Here is a 16,403-nt window from a genome sequence, read left to right as displayed (position 1 = left end):
TTGATCAGCTGATATGCAGCATATCTAAGGTGCAGCATCTGATTAACTCTAATCACATCTGTATTTCAGGGGGGGAATGGATTTCCCTGTGTTTCTCTCTGAAATGTACATCATTACCTATAGCAGTGATCCAACCTATAGCCAGCCTGGTCTCCATTAATAATTCACCATGCAGTAACTCAGGGAGGCTCTCTGTCTGGCTGTGAGTGACAGAGCGCACAGCAGGGGAGAGTAGAGGATCTACTGGCAATATACTATAGTAATGTAATAAAACGGGCTCAAGTAAATGTGTCACAGAATTGTACTATGCGACAATTTCAGAAACCATGTTGAATTTCATTGCCAAAGCAGGTTAGGCTATAGTAAAGTCCTCCTACCTTTGTCTTGATGAATAAGAACACCTGATTCAATTGTGCTTTCACACACTTGCAATAGACTAAAATGGAAAATATGACATGTCTGATTATTTTAAGGTCCTCCGCACTAAAAAAAGAAAAGGTCATGAAGCAAATCTTCTTTCTATGCTATATGTTCAGAATGCTCTTAATTTCACAGCTCCCCTCACAGGAAAATAACTTCCTAATCTCGTTATTCTTTACTTGTTATGTGTCAGAACTGGGAGAAATAAAGAATGTGACGACGAACCAGCCATCCCTGGAGCTGGACGGTTTGGAGAAATACACAAACTATAGCATCCAGGTCTTGGCATTCACCAATGCTGGAGATGGCGTCCGCAGCGAACAGATCTACGTGCGGACCAAAGAGGATGGTACGAGACATTGCCATGGACGCCCATCTATTATCTATTTATCAGTCTTACTAAATCAACGGTCACCAATGCCTGAAACTACAGCTCCAGTTACACTTGTTGATCCAAAAACAAGATCACACAGTATAGTGTATATATACACTAGTATAGTGTTCTGTACCAAAACAATACGTTACATTTAAATCGATCAACACTACATCTTATACAGTAAGAAATTAGATTAGGTATTAATGTGACATTTCCACTAAAACAACATTGTCCAGTCAGTCTGTTCAACCACATTCTGTTGTCTTCTGTCATAGTGCCTGGACCTCCAGCGGGAGTGAAGGCTGCAGCCTCCAGCAGCTCTGTGGTGTTTGTCTCTTGGCTGCCTCCACTCAAACTCAACGGCATCATCAGGAAGTACATCGTCTTTTGCTCGAACCTCCATCCTATGGTAATAGCATTTATTTACCAGTACCTTTTCTGTGCTTCTGTTCAACAGCCACACTTGTAGTCCTGTATAACTGGAGTATTAAAGCAAATCCATACGAACCAAGATTGAACGTTTGAAGTCTGCCAGATGTTCTTTGGTGTCATTTGTCCAGTGTTACATGAATCTCTCTGCTCTCGCCCCTCTGTTTCCAGGTGATGAGTGAGTTTGAGGCTTCTCCGGATGCATTTTTCTACCGGATCCCCAACTTGGCTCGGAACAGACAGTACAGCATCTGGGTGGTGGCCGTGACAGCTGCTGGCCACGGCAACAACAGCGAGAAGATCACTGTGGAGCCTCTGGACAAAGGTACACAAGCACAACTAGAGTGGCCGAGAAATGGAGCTTTCGTTTGGTTTGTTTTTTTTATTTCCACAGTGAGAAACGGTGTCACGCTTTGTTGGCTGTTGCTGAAGCTGTCAGTCATCTAGACAGCATAGAAAAGTTGTGTATCAATGCCCTGTGTGTGTGTGTGTGTGTTACACTTAGCCCCAGCCAGAATTCTGACCTTCAATGGAACAGTGACCACTCCCTGGATGAAGGACATCGTTTTGCCATGTAAGGCTGTTGGAGACCCTCCTCCTACCATTAAGTGGCTCAAGGGAAAGTAAGTCACACACAAATAGTCATGTCATCAAGAGCAGTAATGGAATCTTAGCATGTTAGAGATTTAAACCTCAGTATTCATCTTCAGACTGTAATGAAACTATTGGTGTAGAGCTCCAAGTACAGTGCCAGATGTCGTGGTGGTCTCACCGTCTCTGTTTCTGTCTTTATCTCATCTCTAGCACCAATGGAACTCCTACCCCTGTCTTAGTGGACGGCCGTCGAAGTGTCCATGGCAACGGCAGCTTCATCATCCGCACAGTCAAAGCAGAGGATTCCGGAAACTACAGCTGTGTGGCCAGCAACAACTGGGGGTCGGATGACATCACGCTCAACCTGCAGGTTCAAGGTCAGTTGGTAGTTGGAGCTTTAGTAATGAAATACATTTTAAAATTCCTGTTTGATCTAAATGAAATGATGAAATGAATGAATCACATAGAACGGAACACATCACAGATAATATTTTTCACACATAGAATTACATTTATGACACACGTTATTTGCTAATGTACCGTTGTTGTAGGAGGCAAAACGAGGCAGTATAAGATCAGGCAAAGTATTATTGCACAAAATACTGTCAGCATACAGTTTGATCAACAGGGGGCGCTGTATCTCTATAAAAGATGAGGAATCTTGGCAAGGAGAAATGAGACGATTGAAGTACAAACACTAACCGTGCGGTGAACTTTCCAATGTTTGCTCGCATATCTACAGTCCCTCCTGACCAACCACGCCTGACGGTTACCAAGACAACCACCACATCAATCACATTGTCATGGATACCTGGAGACAACGGAGGGAGCTCCATCAGAGGTAAGGAAGACAGAAAGGAAGCATTTGAAACCGTACAGCAACAGAACCTCGACTCTACACACACACACACACACACACACACACACACACACACACACACACTCTCCTCCATTACTCTGCTCTAAAGTACCCGTTGTCCTTGTTTCTCATTATCCGGCGCTGGTGCTGAGTACTGCTGTCTTAAGAATTTAGACAGTAGGTGGATTAAAATGGAGTGGGGATGATTAGTTCTGTTAAAGTGAGAGATTAAAGTTCCCCATTTTAACACTTGCTTGCTCAATCAGAGTGAGACTAGTTGTGGTGATTCATCACTGCTCCTAATCACGGCTGCACCGAGTGGGCCTCCTGTCCTCAGAGAAGCCGTGTCACTGTGTAAAGCTGTCCATGGTCATTCCTCTGTGATATTTGTTTCACCCCCCCGCTCGAGCGAGGAGCCGGCGGGTATGTATTTTTCATTAGTAGCACTCCCGGCCGTACCCTGGTCCCCCATCTCCTCCTCTTCTTCTCCTCCACTCATCTTCTCCCCCACGCTGCCCTCCAGGTTACATCTTGCAGTACTCGGAGGACAACAGCGAGCAGTGGGGCAGCTTCCCCATCAGCCCCAGCGAGCGCTCGTACCGCCTGGAGAACCTGAAGTGCGGCACCTGGTACAAATTCACCCTCACGGCCCAGAATGCAGTGGGGCCGGGCCGCATCAGTGAGATCATCGAGGCAAAGACCCATGGGAAAGGTGGGGAGTGGATACTTTTTCCTTTTGTGCATTGAGAGTTTTGAGTTATGAGGCCTCAGAGCTATATCGACTAATCACATTGTGTCAGATATTTTGAGGGAACTTCTTTGGGGATTCATGTTCTCATACTATTTTCATTGATCCTAAAAAACTCATAACTCCAAACTCCTGTTAAAACAACATAATAATGGCAAAGTTTTAAGAAAATAAAGTTTTCTTGTCAGAATTGGAAGAGGTATTCACGTGACATCTGACTTTGTTTATGGCTATGAAAGTTAATGATCCGATTTGAAAAGTTTTCATTGTATAAATATTGAACTATGTGAACAGTTTTGTAGCTTCATCTTCCTCTCTCTCCTTTCCACAGAACCCCAGTTCGCCAAAGAACACGAGCTCTTTACCAGCATTAACTCCACCAGGGCCAGACTCAACCTGGTGGGCTGGAACAACGGCGGCTGTCCAATCACCTCCTTCATCCTGGAGTACCGGGCCGTGGACTCGCCCACCTGGACCACGGCCCAGCGCACCTCGCTGACCAAGAGCTACATCCTGTATGACTTGCAGGAGGCGACCTGGTACGAACTGCAGATGAAGGTCACCAACAGCGCCGGCTCGGCAGAAAAGAGGATCACCTTCGCTACTCTCAATTTTGACGGAAGTGAGTTTGGATTGTACAGATTGTCCCACAGAGTTGCATAGATCGTTCCACATCCAGTAGGATCTGTAACTACGGATGAAGTAATAACTTGTCCAAGCATATTAACATGCCATAACACACCTTTTTGAAGTCTGTCTCCATTCTGTCTTTGCTGCTATCCTACATAAGTAGAGATGATAAGAATACCTACAGTACCTAACCTAAAGCAAATGTGGAGCACAACAAAATGTACAGTCTTTGTTCTTCTTCGGTCACATTCCAACACTCAGCTCATTTTAACATGATTCTTTGGCAGCCTGCCTTTAATGGAGAGAGATGATAAAATGAAGATAAGACTTAATAAATCTGTACTTATGGCATTACTGCCCTCTGCTGGCCATCATGTTTACCATATTATTAGCATATTTGCAATATGGTTTGGATACAGCACAACACATGGCCAGCGTTTGTCAAATCAATAAAGCATTTTGTAGCCTCAGGGATATTAAGAGAGCGGTGGACTCCCGTTGGTTCCCTGAATGTATACAGTTTCATTGCTTTTTGCCTTTAATCATAGTAAGGATGAATAATAAAGAGTATTGAGTGCATTTATAAAGGTACTGACTCACTTTGCAAATCAAGTGACAGCTTCAAGCGAAAGTGTGTGTGTAGACAAATATGTTTACTGAAACACAGAAAACTCACTGTAGCTGTCACATAATGCAGTGGCTCATAAACGTTGCGACTTAAAGAGTAAATGCCACTGGTTTGAGGAGAACAACGTGCTGCATTTGAGCCAAATTCATTATATGTGCTTTATGTTAGATGCTGAAATTGTAAATCAGACTATTTTGTCAGGCTTGAAGCAGACTGACAGGTACATTGAGTGGATGGAGACAGTCCTCTGATTCTCCACATGCTGTTGCTTTACTTGACTACAGCTACAGATTGTGTCAGTCACACACAAAAGAACTGCATAAGCTGTAGAGAAGGACGGGAGGCGAGGAGAGCTCTGTGCTGCACTCCACACTATTCATTAATTTCCTCTGAAGGGTTCTGCTGAGACGTGTAAGCTGCCTGTCAGTGCGTACAGGAGGATGTGCTTCTGTGTGTGTGCGTGTGTGTGTGTGTGTGTCTGGGACTAGATGCTATTGTCAGTTTGTCAGTGTGCTCTGTAGCTCAGCTCAGCTGCTGGGCTGCACCCCAGGAGATTTACAACACGTCCTCAGCCCTCTGCAAACCTGGAGCCTTAGCTTCACTCAGCTAAAGACTAATATATGTAACAGTTCGTACATAAAGACATTTTTGGCAATATATTCTTGGCATATTATACAAATATATGATACAAATCTTAAAATTGGCACAAACAAATTGGCAAGTTTGCTCATTGGTCACCTATAAGTGAGTGAGTTGATAAAACAGTTTTTCTTCCACCCTTTACTTAGGAAACGTTAACTTTTGATGTTATTAGTTATCATTTGGTGTGGCATGAAGTCGCTTTATTCATTATTTTCAACTGACATTTTAAAAAAGAGCAAATAAATGTAATGTCCTGTACTCTTGACTTCATTAGTTGTGCAAACCAATTGGCATTAAAATAATCTAATATAATTGTGGGACTAGGAGAATCAGGTGCATGACATAGTTAAATCAAACAAACACATAAGATAACACACAGCAATGGCCAAACTGGAGTAAACGACCCGTTTAATTCCATATGTAACCCGAGTGCTTCTTCACGTTGTGCTCTTGTCAGGTACCATCCCTCCGCTGCTGAAAACAGGAGATCCCATCTCAGACAACATGTCGGGCAGCAGCGGTCTGAAGATGGTGGTGACCATCACGTCTATCTTGGTGGTGGCCGTGTTGGTCTTCATCATGCTGATGGTTCTGAAGAGGAGGAGGAGGGAGCAGAGGCTCAAGAGACTCAGAGGTGGGTCGCGCCATAAAATCATGGTTTACTCTCCCTGTGTATTGCATCACACACACACACACGCACACACGCACACACGCACACGCACACACACACACACACACACACACACACACACACACACACACACACACACACACACACACACACACACACACACACCCTTTGATCATCCTCTGTCCAGGGATGATCACTCCAGCTTGACATCAATGGCCTCTAAGTGAGTTAATCCAAAACTGAAGGCGATTGACTTTGCCGAAGCGATTGTAGGCAACAAACACTTCCATATTCCCTCTGTCTTCACGCTAACATGCTTTCATCGGCCTCATTCTTGAGTCGCCACGTCTATTCATGTCACATTAGAGATTAACTAACAGTTCCACCCACTGTAGCTTATCAATTGGGACAGTTCTATAATGGTTGTAACAACCTCTTTGCTGACTTCACAGATGCCAAAAGCCTGGCTGAAATGCTGATGAGGTATGTATATTTAATTTAAATTCATGCTCACTGCCTTCCTTTTTAAGCATCTAACATAAATCAAAGTGCAGCCTAGAGTTACAGCGCTAAAAATCAGATACGGAGCACAAAGGATATGCTGCCCCTGTTTACTTAAATGGGTCTGAATTAGCATTTCTGTGATACGGTGCAAAATGGAGCGGCTCGGTCATAAATTTCTCCTCTCAGTAAGAACACGCGGACGCCAGACACGGTGAACAAGCAGCAGCAGACGCTAAGAATGCACATCGACATTCCCAGAGCACAGCTTCTCATCGAGGAGAGGGACACCATGGAGACAATCGGTGAGACCCCGTCCTCTCCTGTCCTTTACGATGAAAGACTTGAATCTGTTCTTTTTCCTCACAATGTGTCTTCTATGCTCCCTCCTTTCCTTCCCTTCCCCCTCTCCTCCCCGTCTCCCAGATGACAGATCCACTGTGCTATTGACAGACAATGACTTTGGGGAGACCAACAAGCAGAAGTCCTCTACTGTGACCCACACCGTCCACTACCAGTCTCTGTCCCAGGCCACCGGACCACTGGTGGATGTGTCCGATGCCAGGCCTGGAACCAGTGAGTCCCACCACCGTCAGTGCTCTACCTTTACTTCCTTTACTACTAACTGAATGTTTTACTGTACAGCCACCAGCTTGGTCCTGCTCTGTGTCCTCCTGAATCTAAAGAACCCGGGGAAGCTCTCAGAGATCGATGTCACTGTAAAATGAAACTTTACTTTTAGCACCATCCAAGTCCAAACATTGGTAGTAGTTTGTCATTACATCCGAGGCAAACATCTTTTCCCCCGACACTGCATTCATGTGCGAGCGTCCCTCCAGCGAGGTGCCGTTGAGCCAGGACTTGATGAAGAGTAGTGATTGATTCGCCCCTGCCTTGTTGCTCCTATTTGTTCCCAAAAATGTCCACAGCAACAATATATCAGCGGAAGGGAGAAAGCACACAGGTCTGAGTCTGTACAATCCTCTACATTTTATATTTTAATTACATACGTTTGGCCTGTGACTATTATTTTTTAGTAGTATTTCTCAAGCTGACATTGGCACAGTCAGCGATGCGTTTGTACTCACCAGCAAACGGCCATGATTGATTTGTTTTGACCCACCTGTAGAGCTGGAGGACACTTTGCTGACTCAGCGCTCTGGCAATCGCTGTTGGCCAAATATGTCCATCATTTCCGGCCGCCCGTCCATGATTGAATTTCTCTTGTCTGCCCCTGTCACACCTACTACGATTACCGGCACTACACCTCCCCTAAGCTCGGACCCGGTCCAGCCTCACAGTGCATCACAGAGCAGAATCATGTCTGGGTCAGGCTGAAAGTGATACTATCTATATGTCTGTGTGAAGACAGCTAGAGGCCAGATGGATGAGCTTGTCTTTGTCAGCATGAATCTTTTGGACATCCATCTGAAATGTTACATGCTGGTTTGTAAAAAATATGATATGTTTGAATGAAATCATCTTTGTAAAATGTTTCTTTGTGTCATGAAATTATCACAGCATGAAGTTAAATTGACTAAGTTGAGACGAGGCAATTATATACGTTGCTATTAACGGCCGCTGTCCCTCCTCGTCTCACCAGATCCCACTGCCAGACGCACTGCCAAAGCTGGTCCTGCCGCGGCTCGGAGCCGCTACGCCAGCCAGTGGACGCTGAACCGGCCGCACCCCACCAGCTCATCACACACCCTCACCACCGACTGGAGACTCCCCACACCACGCGCCACTGGATCTGTGGACAAAGAGAGCGACAGCTACAGCGTCAGCCCCTCACAGGACACAGGTAAAGAGGGGGACCGTGAGACAGGTTATAAGCTTGAGAGGTGCAACAAAGATAAGAAGAGATTACAGCGTGGAGTCCAAATCCCGCAGGCAGTCATTTTACCAGAAGCCAAACATTAATTGATACAACTTTGAGTAAACTTAGTAGTATAAGTAATAACAAGTGTAACAGCAGTTCACCCTGTCGACTTGTGTGTCCTCAGATCGTGCACGGAGCAGCATGGTGTCTACAGAGAGCGCATCCTCCACCTACGAGGAGCTGGCCAGAGCCTATGAACACGCCAAGATGGAAGAGCAGCTCCGCCACGCCAAGTTCACCATCACCGAGTGCTTCATCTCCGACACCTCATCGGAGCAAATGACAGCCGGGACCAACGATTACACCGACAGCCTGACCTCCAGCACACCGTCCGAGTCAGGCATCTGCCGCTTCACCGCCTCACCGCCCAAGCCTCAGGATGTCAGCCGGGTCATGAACATGGCCGCGCCGAAGGCGCACAGACCTGGTGAGGATACTTAGAGCGCACATACAATACAAACCATTCAGCTGTGTGTTTGCCCTGCAGTCATTCAGCAGCTCTTCACCACTTTCCCTTTCAAATACAACATAAGCAAATACATGATGTGCCTTTATGTTTAATCAACAGCAAGCCAAGGGTCACTCAAGAAGACTAGAATAGTCCCAGAAAGAGATGAACCTGTAACATCTAGCTGTAACATTCCTGTAAATCACTTTCTCATCTCTGCTGCAGAGCATATGAAAGACACTGACATTACTCTGGAAAATGAGGGAAATGATGACCAACACTCAGAGCTTGGTCCGCACTGTTGTCTGCTGTTACCAGGTCTCATGATTAAACCATTATACATTAGACTCATTATTAGTGGCAGAAGCTCCTCCTCAGCAAATATAAAGCATCAAAATCATTGACTTGACAAACTTTTAAAACTATACCAAGACTCTGCCTCCAAAGCCTTTGGTTGCATCTTGACAGAGGCTCCCGGATGGAACCTCACCTTACATGAACCTGTGCTCCTCCACCTGGCTGCCATGCAGATCACTTACAAGGTCTGGCACAGCATGTGGACGCACCGGTGACCACACACAGAAGTGCCGACATTCGGACAGACACACACCTCCGGTCACGCTATAGAGTATCTGGGGCGGCCGATAATTAGCACTATTGGAAGCGTCCTTTCCTAGAAGTAGAAGTGTAGAAGTGTACACTGTCCCAGAATCCTGAGCTCTGCAAGACAAGAGTAGAGGCCATCAGATCCGCTTCTTATGTTTCAGATCTCATTATCATTTGATCAGCTGTACACAAGACAGCTGACTCGTGTCACCGGGTGGCCATAGAGAGAGGGCAAGGAAAGGCTATCTGTCAGCCTAATCTGACGCTATTGTCTGAACAAAGCAGCATTTTACTGCCACAGTAGCGACCATTCAGTGTAATATCAGCCTTCCAGCCTTTCAGCCTGGTGTGTGTGAGTGATGGATGACGCGTTGTCTGTGCTGCCTCCTGGTGAAACGCTCCTGATTAGTTTTTGTACAACGTTGTCCAAAGTTTAAGTAGCTTCAGCAGAAAATTGTAAATTACATTTGTTTCTTTGTCAGAGAATAAAACCTAAACATCCACTATGTTTTTAGCTGTGTCAACTGTTATGTATTTAGCTGCCTCGGCAGTTAACCAACTGCAAAATGGTAATAATTTAGTTTGCTGACAGGCGTTTCTACATTTAACAGAGACTTACAGAAACTCTCCTCATTTAGTTCTACTGTGTGTGTGCCCACAAAAGTGAGAGAGGATTGGATTTAGACACATTATTTTAATATTACAAGCATTTACAGCATTTACGTCTTTGTAAAATGTCTCCTTCTTCTTTCCCTTGGACATAAAGTAGAGAGGCCATTTATTCAATTCTTAATCTATAATATGCAAGATGCTTTTTTATGCTATATACTATGAACTTTCCTCCTCAAATCACCGCACACATGTCAGTTCTAGATAGAGTGAAGTACAGTATCAGTCCATTGAAACCAACACAAGCTGTGGAGGTCAGTGTGTGACTGAGAGCCAGTGTGTGATCCTGACTCACCCCATCTCTGTCTCCATTACATCTGCCTGACCTGAGATGACCTCTCCTATCCATCGCAGAGGTCAAAAGGACCTCTTCCCTTTCGCTCTCTCTCTCACTTTCTCTATCTCCTGTGCTCACTCTCCCGCTCTCTCGCTCTCGCTCTCTCGCTCTCTCGCTCTCAGCTCATGTCACGTAACCGGCCTCAGATGACAGAGCTGTAATTAGCGGCAGTGGTTTATTTGTTTGTGTGCCTCTATTTCAATGTTTCATGGGGTAAATCGATTGGACCTGTGTCCCATTACAGTGTGTTCCATAGCACTTTGCTCATAAACTTTTACAGCAGTGCTGGTAATCACGCAGCGACAGGCCGTAGTCTGAGTATAATAGGCCTGTAAACGTGTGTGTGTATGTGTTTGCTTGAATGAAATACGCAACAGACATAGGTCAGAGCATATTCAAATGTCACAATTACTGACTTGAGGATGCAACAGTCACTTACACAGACTCCACTGAGATGAATGGCTTGGCAGAGAATTGCTATTGTATTATGATTCCACACATTGTCTCATTACTGTACAATCTGCAATTTATAGGCCTGATGAATTTCCGAATACATTTCGAATGAGCTCCCATAGAAACACTTAAATCTATATTTAATGCAGTTAACTCTCCCAGAAATTCATCATCCTTGCTGGCACTAATAAGGCTTATTATAAAACAGAACAGAATTGAAACTCCCAGTGAATCCAGAAATTCATTAAGCAAAGTCTCATGTTGAACTGAATCCACAGAGACAGACTCATCTGTACAGGGCCACAAGTCATGCTAGGTGTGTGTGTGCCTGTTATAATTTAACCAGGTTAATATGTAATGCAGTCAGTGAAACAGATTTACAAACAAAGTAGAGGAACCCTTTGTTCACTCAACTACATTGAATGATATTTATTTAAAGACTTTAATTGTTGATGAAAAAAATCAGAGCGATAATATTCTTTCCCATTATTTCTATCTATATTAATATATTTTTTAGTTTATCGTGATACTTTTGCTTTTTTTTACTTTTTATCTTTGTTGTCCTTCATAGTATCACAGTTATCTATGATCTTCATATAAACACAATGAATAATGAACGTGGAGACAATAGAGAAAAGTCTGGATCACTGGATTTATTTCAGCCCTGTTGAGTGAATAAATAACGACATCTGAGCGCAAGCAGAGCACAATGTATGCTCTAGTTACCTTGGAAACCAAGCTAGTGCCATGTGATAATGAAAAGGGGTAAAATGAGAGTTTTTAAACATACACTCATATTTGCTGCATCTTGCCAGTGTAATCGATCCCCAGAGTTTGAATCCATGAACAGCAGCAGAGCGCCGCTCCAGAGAGGAAGTGGATACGTTCCCCCATAGGACACAGTTTGATCGGTCACCAAAGACTATAAAAACTGTTTTTAAGGATGCATAACAGCACAAGGTTGTAACAGAATGTTTATCAGCCATCTTTACAGCCCCCTGGCTCCATAAAGAGCTAGCTTTTTGGCTGAAGTGCACTCAGGCGCCATGTTTACTCACCTTCAGTAAAAATGAGCACTGTTTATTTGATGCAGCAGGTAAACACATGAATATGCAGCAGACACAAGTATATGTGTAAAGTCCAAATTACTTAATGTCTCTGTATTCATGCCAACAGATCATGTTAGCAATCTTATTGGTGTTTCTTAAATTGCAAATGAAATGACTTCAACCTTTTGTTTTTGCACTTCTGATGAATGATTGATTATTTTATAAGGAGGGAGGATAGTGAAGGATATTGAAGGATATTTTGTGTAATATCTAGTATATGGCTCAGGTTATTACTGTATTTGTACTTGCACAATATCTTTAGTCGTGTGCTTATTTATACACTGTGATTCTCCTAAACTCCACCGCCTGTTTTCTGTCCTGTGTGTTGCTCCTCAGGAGGAGAGCTGGTCCACTTGCCGCCTTACCTCCGTATGGACTTCCTGTTGAACCGTGGTGTGCCGCTGCCAGCCCGAGGTGGAGCGGTGAGCAGCAGCAGTGGCAGCAGCAGCAGTGGAGGAGGGGGAGGAGGTGGAGGTGGAGGTGCAGGAGCCGGCGGCGCTGGTGGTGGCGCTGCTGCTGGTGTTGCTGGTGCTACAGCAGAATCGAGAGGTGGAGGAGGAGGAGGAGGAGGAGGAGGAGGAGGAGCCATGGGCCAGACCTGCCTGGAGCCCCAGAGGAGCCGCACCCTGAAGAGGCCCCCTCCCATGGAGCCCACCCCTATGGAAGTGCCCTCACCCAGGGAGGTACAGCAGTGGCAGCCAGGAACCGCCTCCACTCTCCCCCACAGGGAAGTCCGAGAGAGGGGAGAGGCCCGGGGCGAGGTCCGGGCCGAGGCCTCCTCCTCAGGAGACCTGGCCCAAGCACAGGCTGCCAAGCTCAGCACCTCCCAGGAGTCACTGCTGGACTCCAGAGGACACCTGAAACAGAGCAACAACCCCTATGCCAAGTCTTACACTCTGGTATAACACTGGGACACACACTGGACTTCTTCAGACCACAGGACTACTGCAGACACACTGGAGGAGCGACGGGCAGCGGAGGGACATTTTTCCACCACAGAAACTGTTGTATATAGAGCCGTTTCTGACATGCATCTGCACTGGATGCGTTTCTTTGAGTCTTTCTGTCTTTCTTTCACTCTTTTCTTATTTTCCTCTGTCGCTCTTCTCTGTTGCTCTCACACTTCTCATCCTCTCATCCTCTTGCTCCTCTTCTGACATTCTGAATTTTCTCTCACAGTTTTTATTTTCTACTTGAGTATTCTTTTATTCTAAAGTGACAACATATGAGGATTGCCGAAATGATTTATTTAAAATTTGAGAAAGAGAAAAAATACTATTGAATTTATATCAAGGATAATTATAGTTATTATTATTATTATTTCTATTATTATTATTATTATATAAAAACAGAAAATATCTATAAACAAGAAGTGAAAGGGAGGAAGACCTTCACAGAGCAGTCTGCTGGAGAACGTTGCTTTCCTAATTTATTTTAATTTTATTGTTGCAGTGTGATGAAATCTGTGGGTTTTTAGCACTATAAAGAGCCAATAGAGGAGAAGAAGAGTGAAGCTGGACACGACCGCCAATGCTGACCAATCGTAATGTTTTTCAACCTTTCTGACGACTGCATGGCGACTGATCAAATGACAATTAATAGGAATGGCTGGTTATCCAAAAAAGAGAGTTTTTTGTGACACTATGAAATTATACAATGTGAATATATATAAAGAGATCACTTTTATTTGTGGATATTATGGGGAAAATGATTTGGTTAATAAAGTCCTTAGTCATGTTTGCACACATCTGACTTTGATTCGTGATGTTCAAGCCCGTTTGGTGTTTGTGTCTGTTTCTGCACTTCCACCTTCCACTTTGTCTAAACTACATTCCTCTTATACTTTAGTTTAACTACTTTGAAGATTTATTTAGGAAGGAGATCATAAGTCTATCGTAGTAAATCAGTTAATTAAAAAATGATTACAGAAATAAGAAACCAACAGGAAATGTGTAGCAGAGTGATTTTAAGTTTAACTGTGTAGTCACCAAATTAATTCCATTTCAGTAGCAGGGAATGAGTTTCTATGACCTGAGGAGGTGGAGAGGGTGATTTAGCACCAAAAATAAAGTTGGACATCGTAGAGGGAGACATCAACACCAACTTAAGCAGTCTGCTGCAGTCTGCGGTTGCCATTTGGAGCAGCACACCACCCAGAACATTGAATTATTCATGCCAGTGCTGCCACTGGGACCTGGATCAGCTTGACATTGTCAGACTGATCCCAAGAATGTGGGTGACACAGCAGAGGCAGGGGGAACCTGCGCATACGCAATGTTTCAAACACAAATACATTCAAATAACTCATCTGTAGGTATAAGTTGATATAAGTAGCATTAGCAGTGCTGCATCTATGCTCAGTCACCGGCAGGCTCACTCCATTTACCTGCTTCACTGCCTGGAGATTCTTCATTGTCACAGTCTCTCAAGACAATCAGTGGTTCAGAGTCCTCATCATATCCAAGCTGCCACAGAAACCAAACCACCAAAACAAACTTTCAAATGAAATCCAAACTTTGAAATAAGTTCAAAAATGAGTTGGCAAAAAATCAGGATGGAGAGGCTTCATGGTCTCAAGCCAAGCCAGGTCAACTTTATTTGTTTAGTCCAATATCCTCTCCAATGTCTCAAGGGGCTTTTTATGCCCACAACAACAAACAGTTCCTGACCTGGTGCAAAGCTCTCTGGGATGACTCGGAAAAATGTCCCAAAAAACCTAATCCTAAATAAAAAAAGGAAGAAACCTCGGGAGAAGAAAGTTTCGAAATAGCCTAACCAGAACACAGAGTCAAACCAGTGCTACCAGTGACCTCCAACTCAAGACATAAGTCAATAAAAGGGAGTTCAGCAGGAGGTGGATGCCTGAATGCTGTCTGGAGCTTTTCTCCTCGTTTCCCTCCAGCTATGATCAGCACAGGTGTGTGCTGTTACCTCATCACAGCCCCTGGAGAGAAGAAGAAGGGCAGAGACAGGAGACAAGCAGGAGCACCAGTCGAGGTAAAACCACGAGAGGACGCGCCAAACATCAGCTTGAGCCAGGGCTCAGGCCAGGCTGGTTACCGGTGCTTGAGGGGTTAACAGCAGATGTGCCTTCTTCCTGAAAAGGGAGTAGATGCCCACTAACACCATTATGACTAAACACAGTATTACTGTTTCAAACTAACATCATTCTAGGTTGTTTGTAGACAAGGAAGGAAGTAATTAAGTGTTTCCTTTAAGGTGCATTCCGCCTCATCTGACACATCGGCCCTCTGTGCACATAAACATTTGCATCTCCAGCCTCACACAGCGATTGGCTGCTTGAGGGGAGGTGTGGAGATGAGGAAGAGCTACAATTCTCTCTCAAGTGCTCTGTTTTTATTTCAACGCTGTGTATGTTCCCCAGAAAGATATGAAAGTGAGGCATATAGAGCCATTTATATCCCCGCCTATGATGGAGCGGAGATGGAGGAAAAAAAACCCAGTGTAATGAAGATAGATGGCACATGTAGGCTGAGGATTCTTTATGACCGCACGTACGTTAGATGTTACTGCGTGACTCCCTCTCTGGCTGCGGGCCATTATCACACCTCCCACCACGCACAGCAGCCGGGGAGGAGAGGGCACAGAAGGCCGAGGAAGAGGAGGGCGGAAATCTAATCATGTGTTATGACTGTTAATGTGATTTTTGAAGGCGTTGTCGTCTGTCGGTGCCTGGTGAGTTTAAGGCGGCGCCTGGTTCCCCTCATGCAGGTTATTTTCCAGCACGGGCAAGTTATTTTTTGTTATATCTTGTTTGTGTTTTGGATAATTATCTTGTTTCCACATGATTAGAAGAATACTTTCCTGTGGGGCTTCCAAACTACCCCCACTGGTGTAATTCTGCTCTCTGTTCTGGATGTTTCCTCTGAGGATACCGTATTATGTCATGTGATGTCAGTGAGGAGAGCGTGTTTTGGGATAGACCAACTGGGTCTGATAATGAGGCGCCTGAAGAGTTGGCAGGAGACAGGAGGGCAATTTAGAGAGCATGAAACGGAAGGACTTTCCCCCTGAGTTCACACAACGCTCCCCGGTCACACACTCACCTTTCTCCACCCTCACAAGAACAATCCTCCTTCATTTCCTCCACATTGTTCGCTCTTTGTTCATCTCTCTCTCTCTGATCGGCGTATTGATCGTGCAGCTTTGTCAAAGCGATACAATCAGAGTGGCTCTCTTAACTTCTTTTATTTATCAGATTCAGATTTGTTGTGGGCTTTGATGGCAAATTCTACTTACAAAAACAGAGGAGTTGCTTTGTCTGATGTTCAAAGAGACAAATTGCATTTATTTACTGTGTAATTGAAAGTTTTAAAGCACTTTTATTATTATTCTCCCTCCTTCCAGGTGCTTAGAAAACATGCTGCTGTTCAAGGTAAGTTATTGAAATAGTAACCTTGGACAGCAACAATTGTACAAT

At 44.5% G+C, this 16,403-nt stretch overlaps 1 protein-coding gene across 3 annotated transcripts in view; it reads left to right on the top strand.

Annotated features, from left to right (window-relative positions):
- dscamb (Down syndrome cell adhesion molecule b) overlaps positions 1-13,804 on the top strand; it is an 82,470-nt gene extending 68,666 nt beyond the window's left edge. The window contains exons 18-33 of one of the 3 annotated variants that reach the window (XM_076142191.1): positions 614-769; positions 1,072-1,205; positions 1,397-1,550; positions 1,731-1,848; positions 2,030-2,196; positions 2,562-2,660; positions 3,202-3,390; positions 3,758-4,048; positions 5,784-5,960; positions 6,410-6,440; positions 6,648-6,763; positions 6,885-7,034; positions 8,062-8,262; positions 8,465-8,767; positions 12,299-12,511; positions 12,542-13,804. In XM_076142191.1, coding sequence (XP_075998306.1) covers positions 614-769; positions 1,072-1,205; positions 1,397-1,550; positions 1,731-1,848; positions 2,030-2,196; positions 2,562-2,660; positions 3,202-3,390; positions 3,758-4,048; positions 5,784-5,960; positions 6,410-6,440; positions 6,648-6,763; positions 6,885-7,034; positions 8,062-8,262; positions 8,465-8,767; positions 12,299-12,511; positions 12,542-12,867 — 2,825 coding nt within the window. In that variant the 3' untranslated portion in view covers positions 12,868-13,804. Of the gene's footprint in view, positions 1-613; positions 770-1,071; positions 1,206-1,396; positions 1,551-1,730; positions 1,849-2,029; positions 2,197-2,561; positions 2,661-3,201; positions 3,391-3,757; positions 4,049-5,783; positions 5,961-6,409; positions 6,441-6,647; positions 6,764-6,884; positions 7,050-8,061; positions 8,263-8,464; positions 8,768-12,298 lie in introns of all 3 variants that reach the window. The other 2 variants (XM_076142201.1, XM_076142209.1) reach the window with 2 other exon arrangements.
- Positions 13,805-16,403: the final 2,599 nt, after the last annotated feature.

The sequence above is a fragment of the Genypterus blacodes genome, unplaced genomic scaffold (genome assembly GCF_046128005.1).
Source record: "Genypterus blacodes isolate CSIRO-AG114 ecotype Tasmania unplaced genomic scaffold, CSIRO-AGI_Gbla_v1 ptg000003l_1, whole genome shotgun sequence".
NCBI lineage: Eukaryota > Metazoa > Chordata > Actinopteri > Ophidiiformes > Ophidiidae > Genypterus > Genypterus blacodes.
This window is presented reverse-complemented; position numbering and strand designations above follow the sequence as displayed.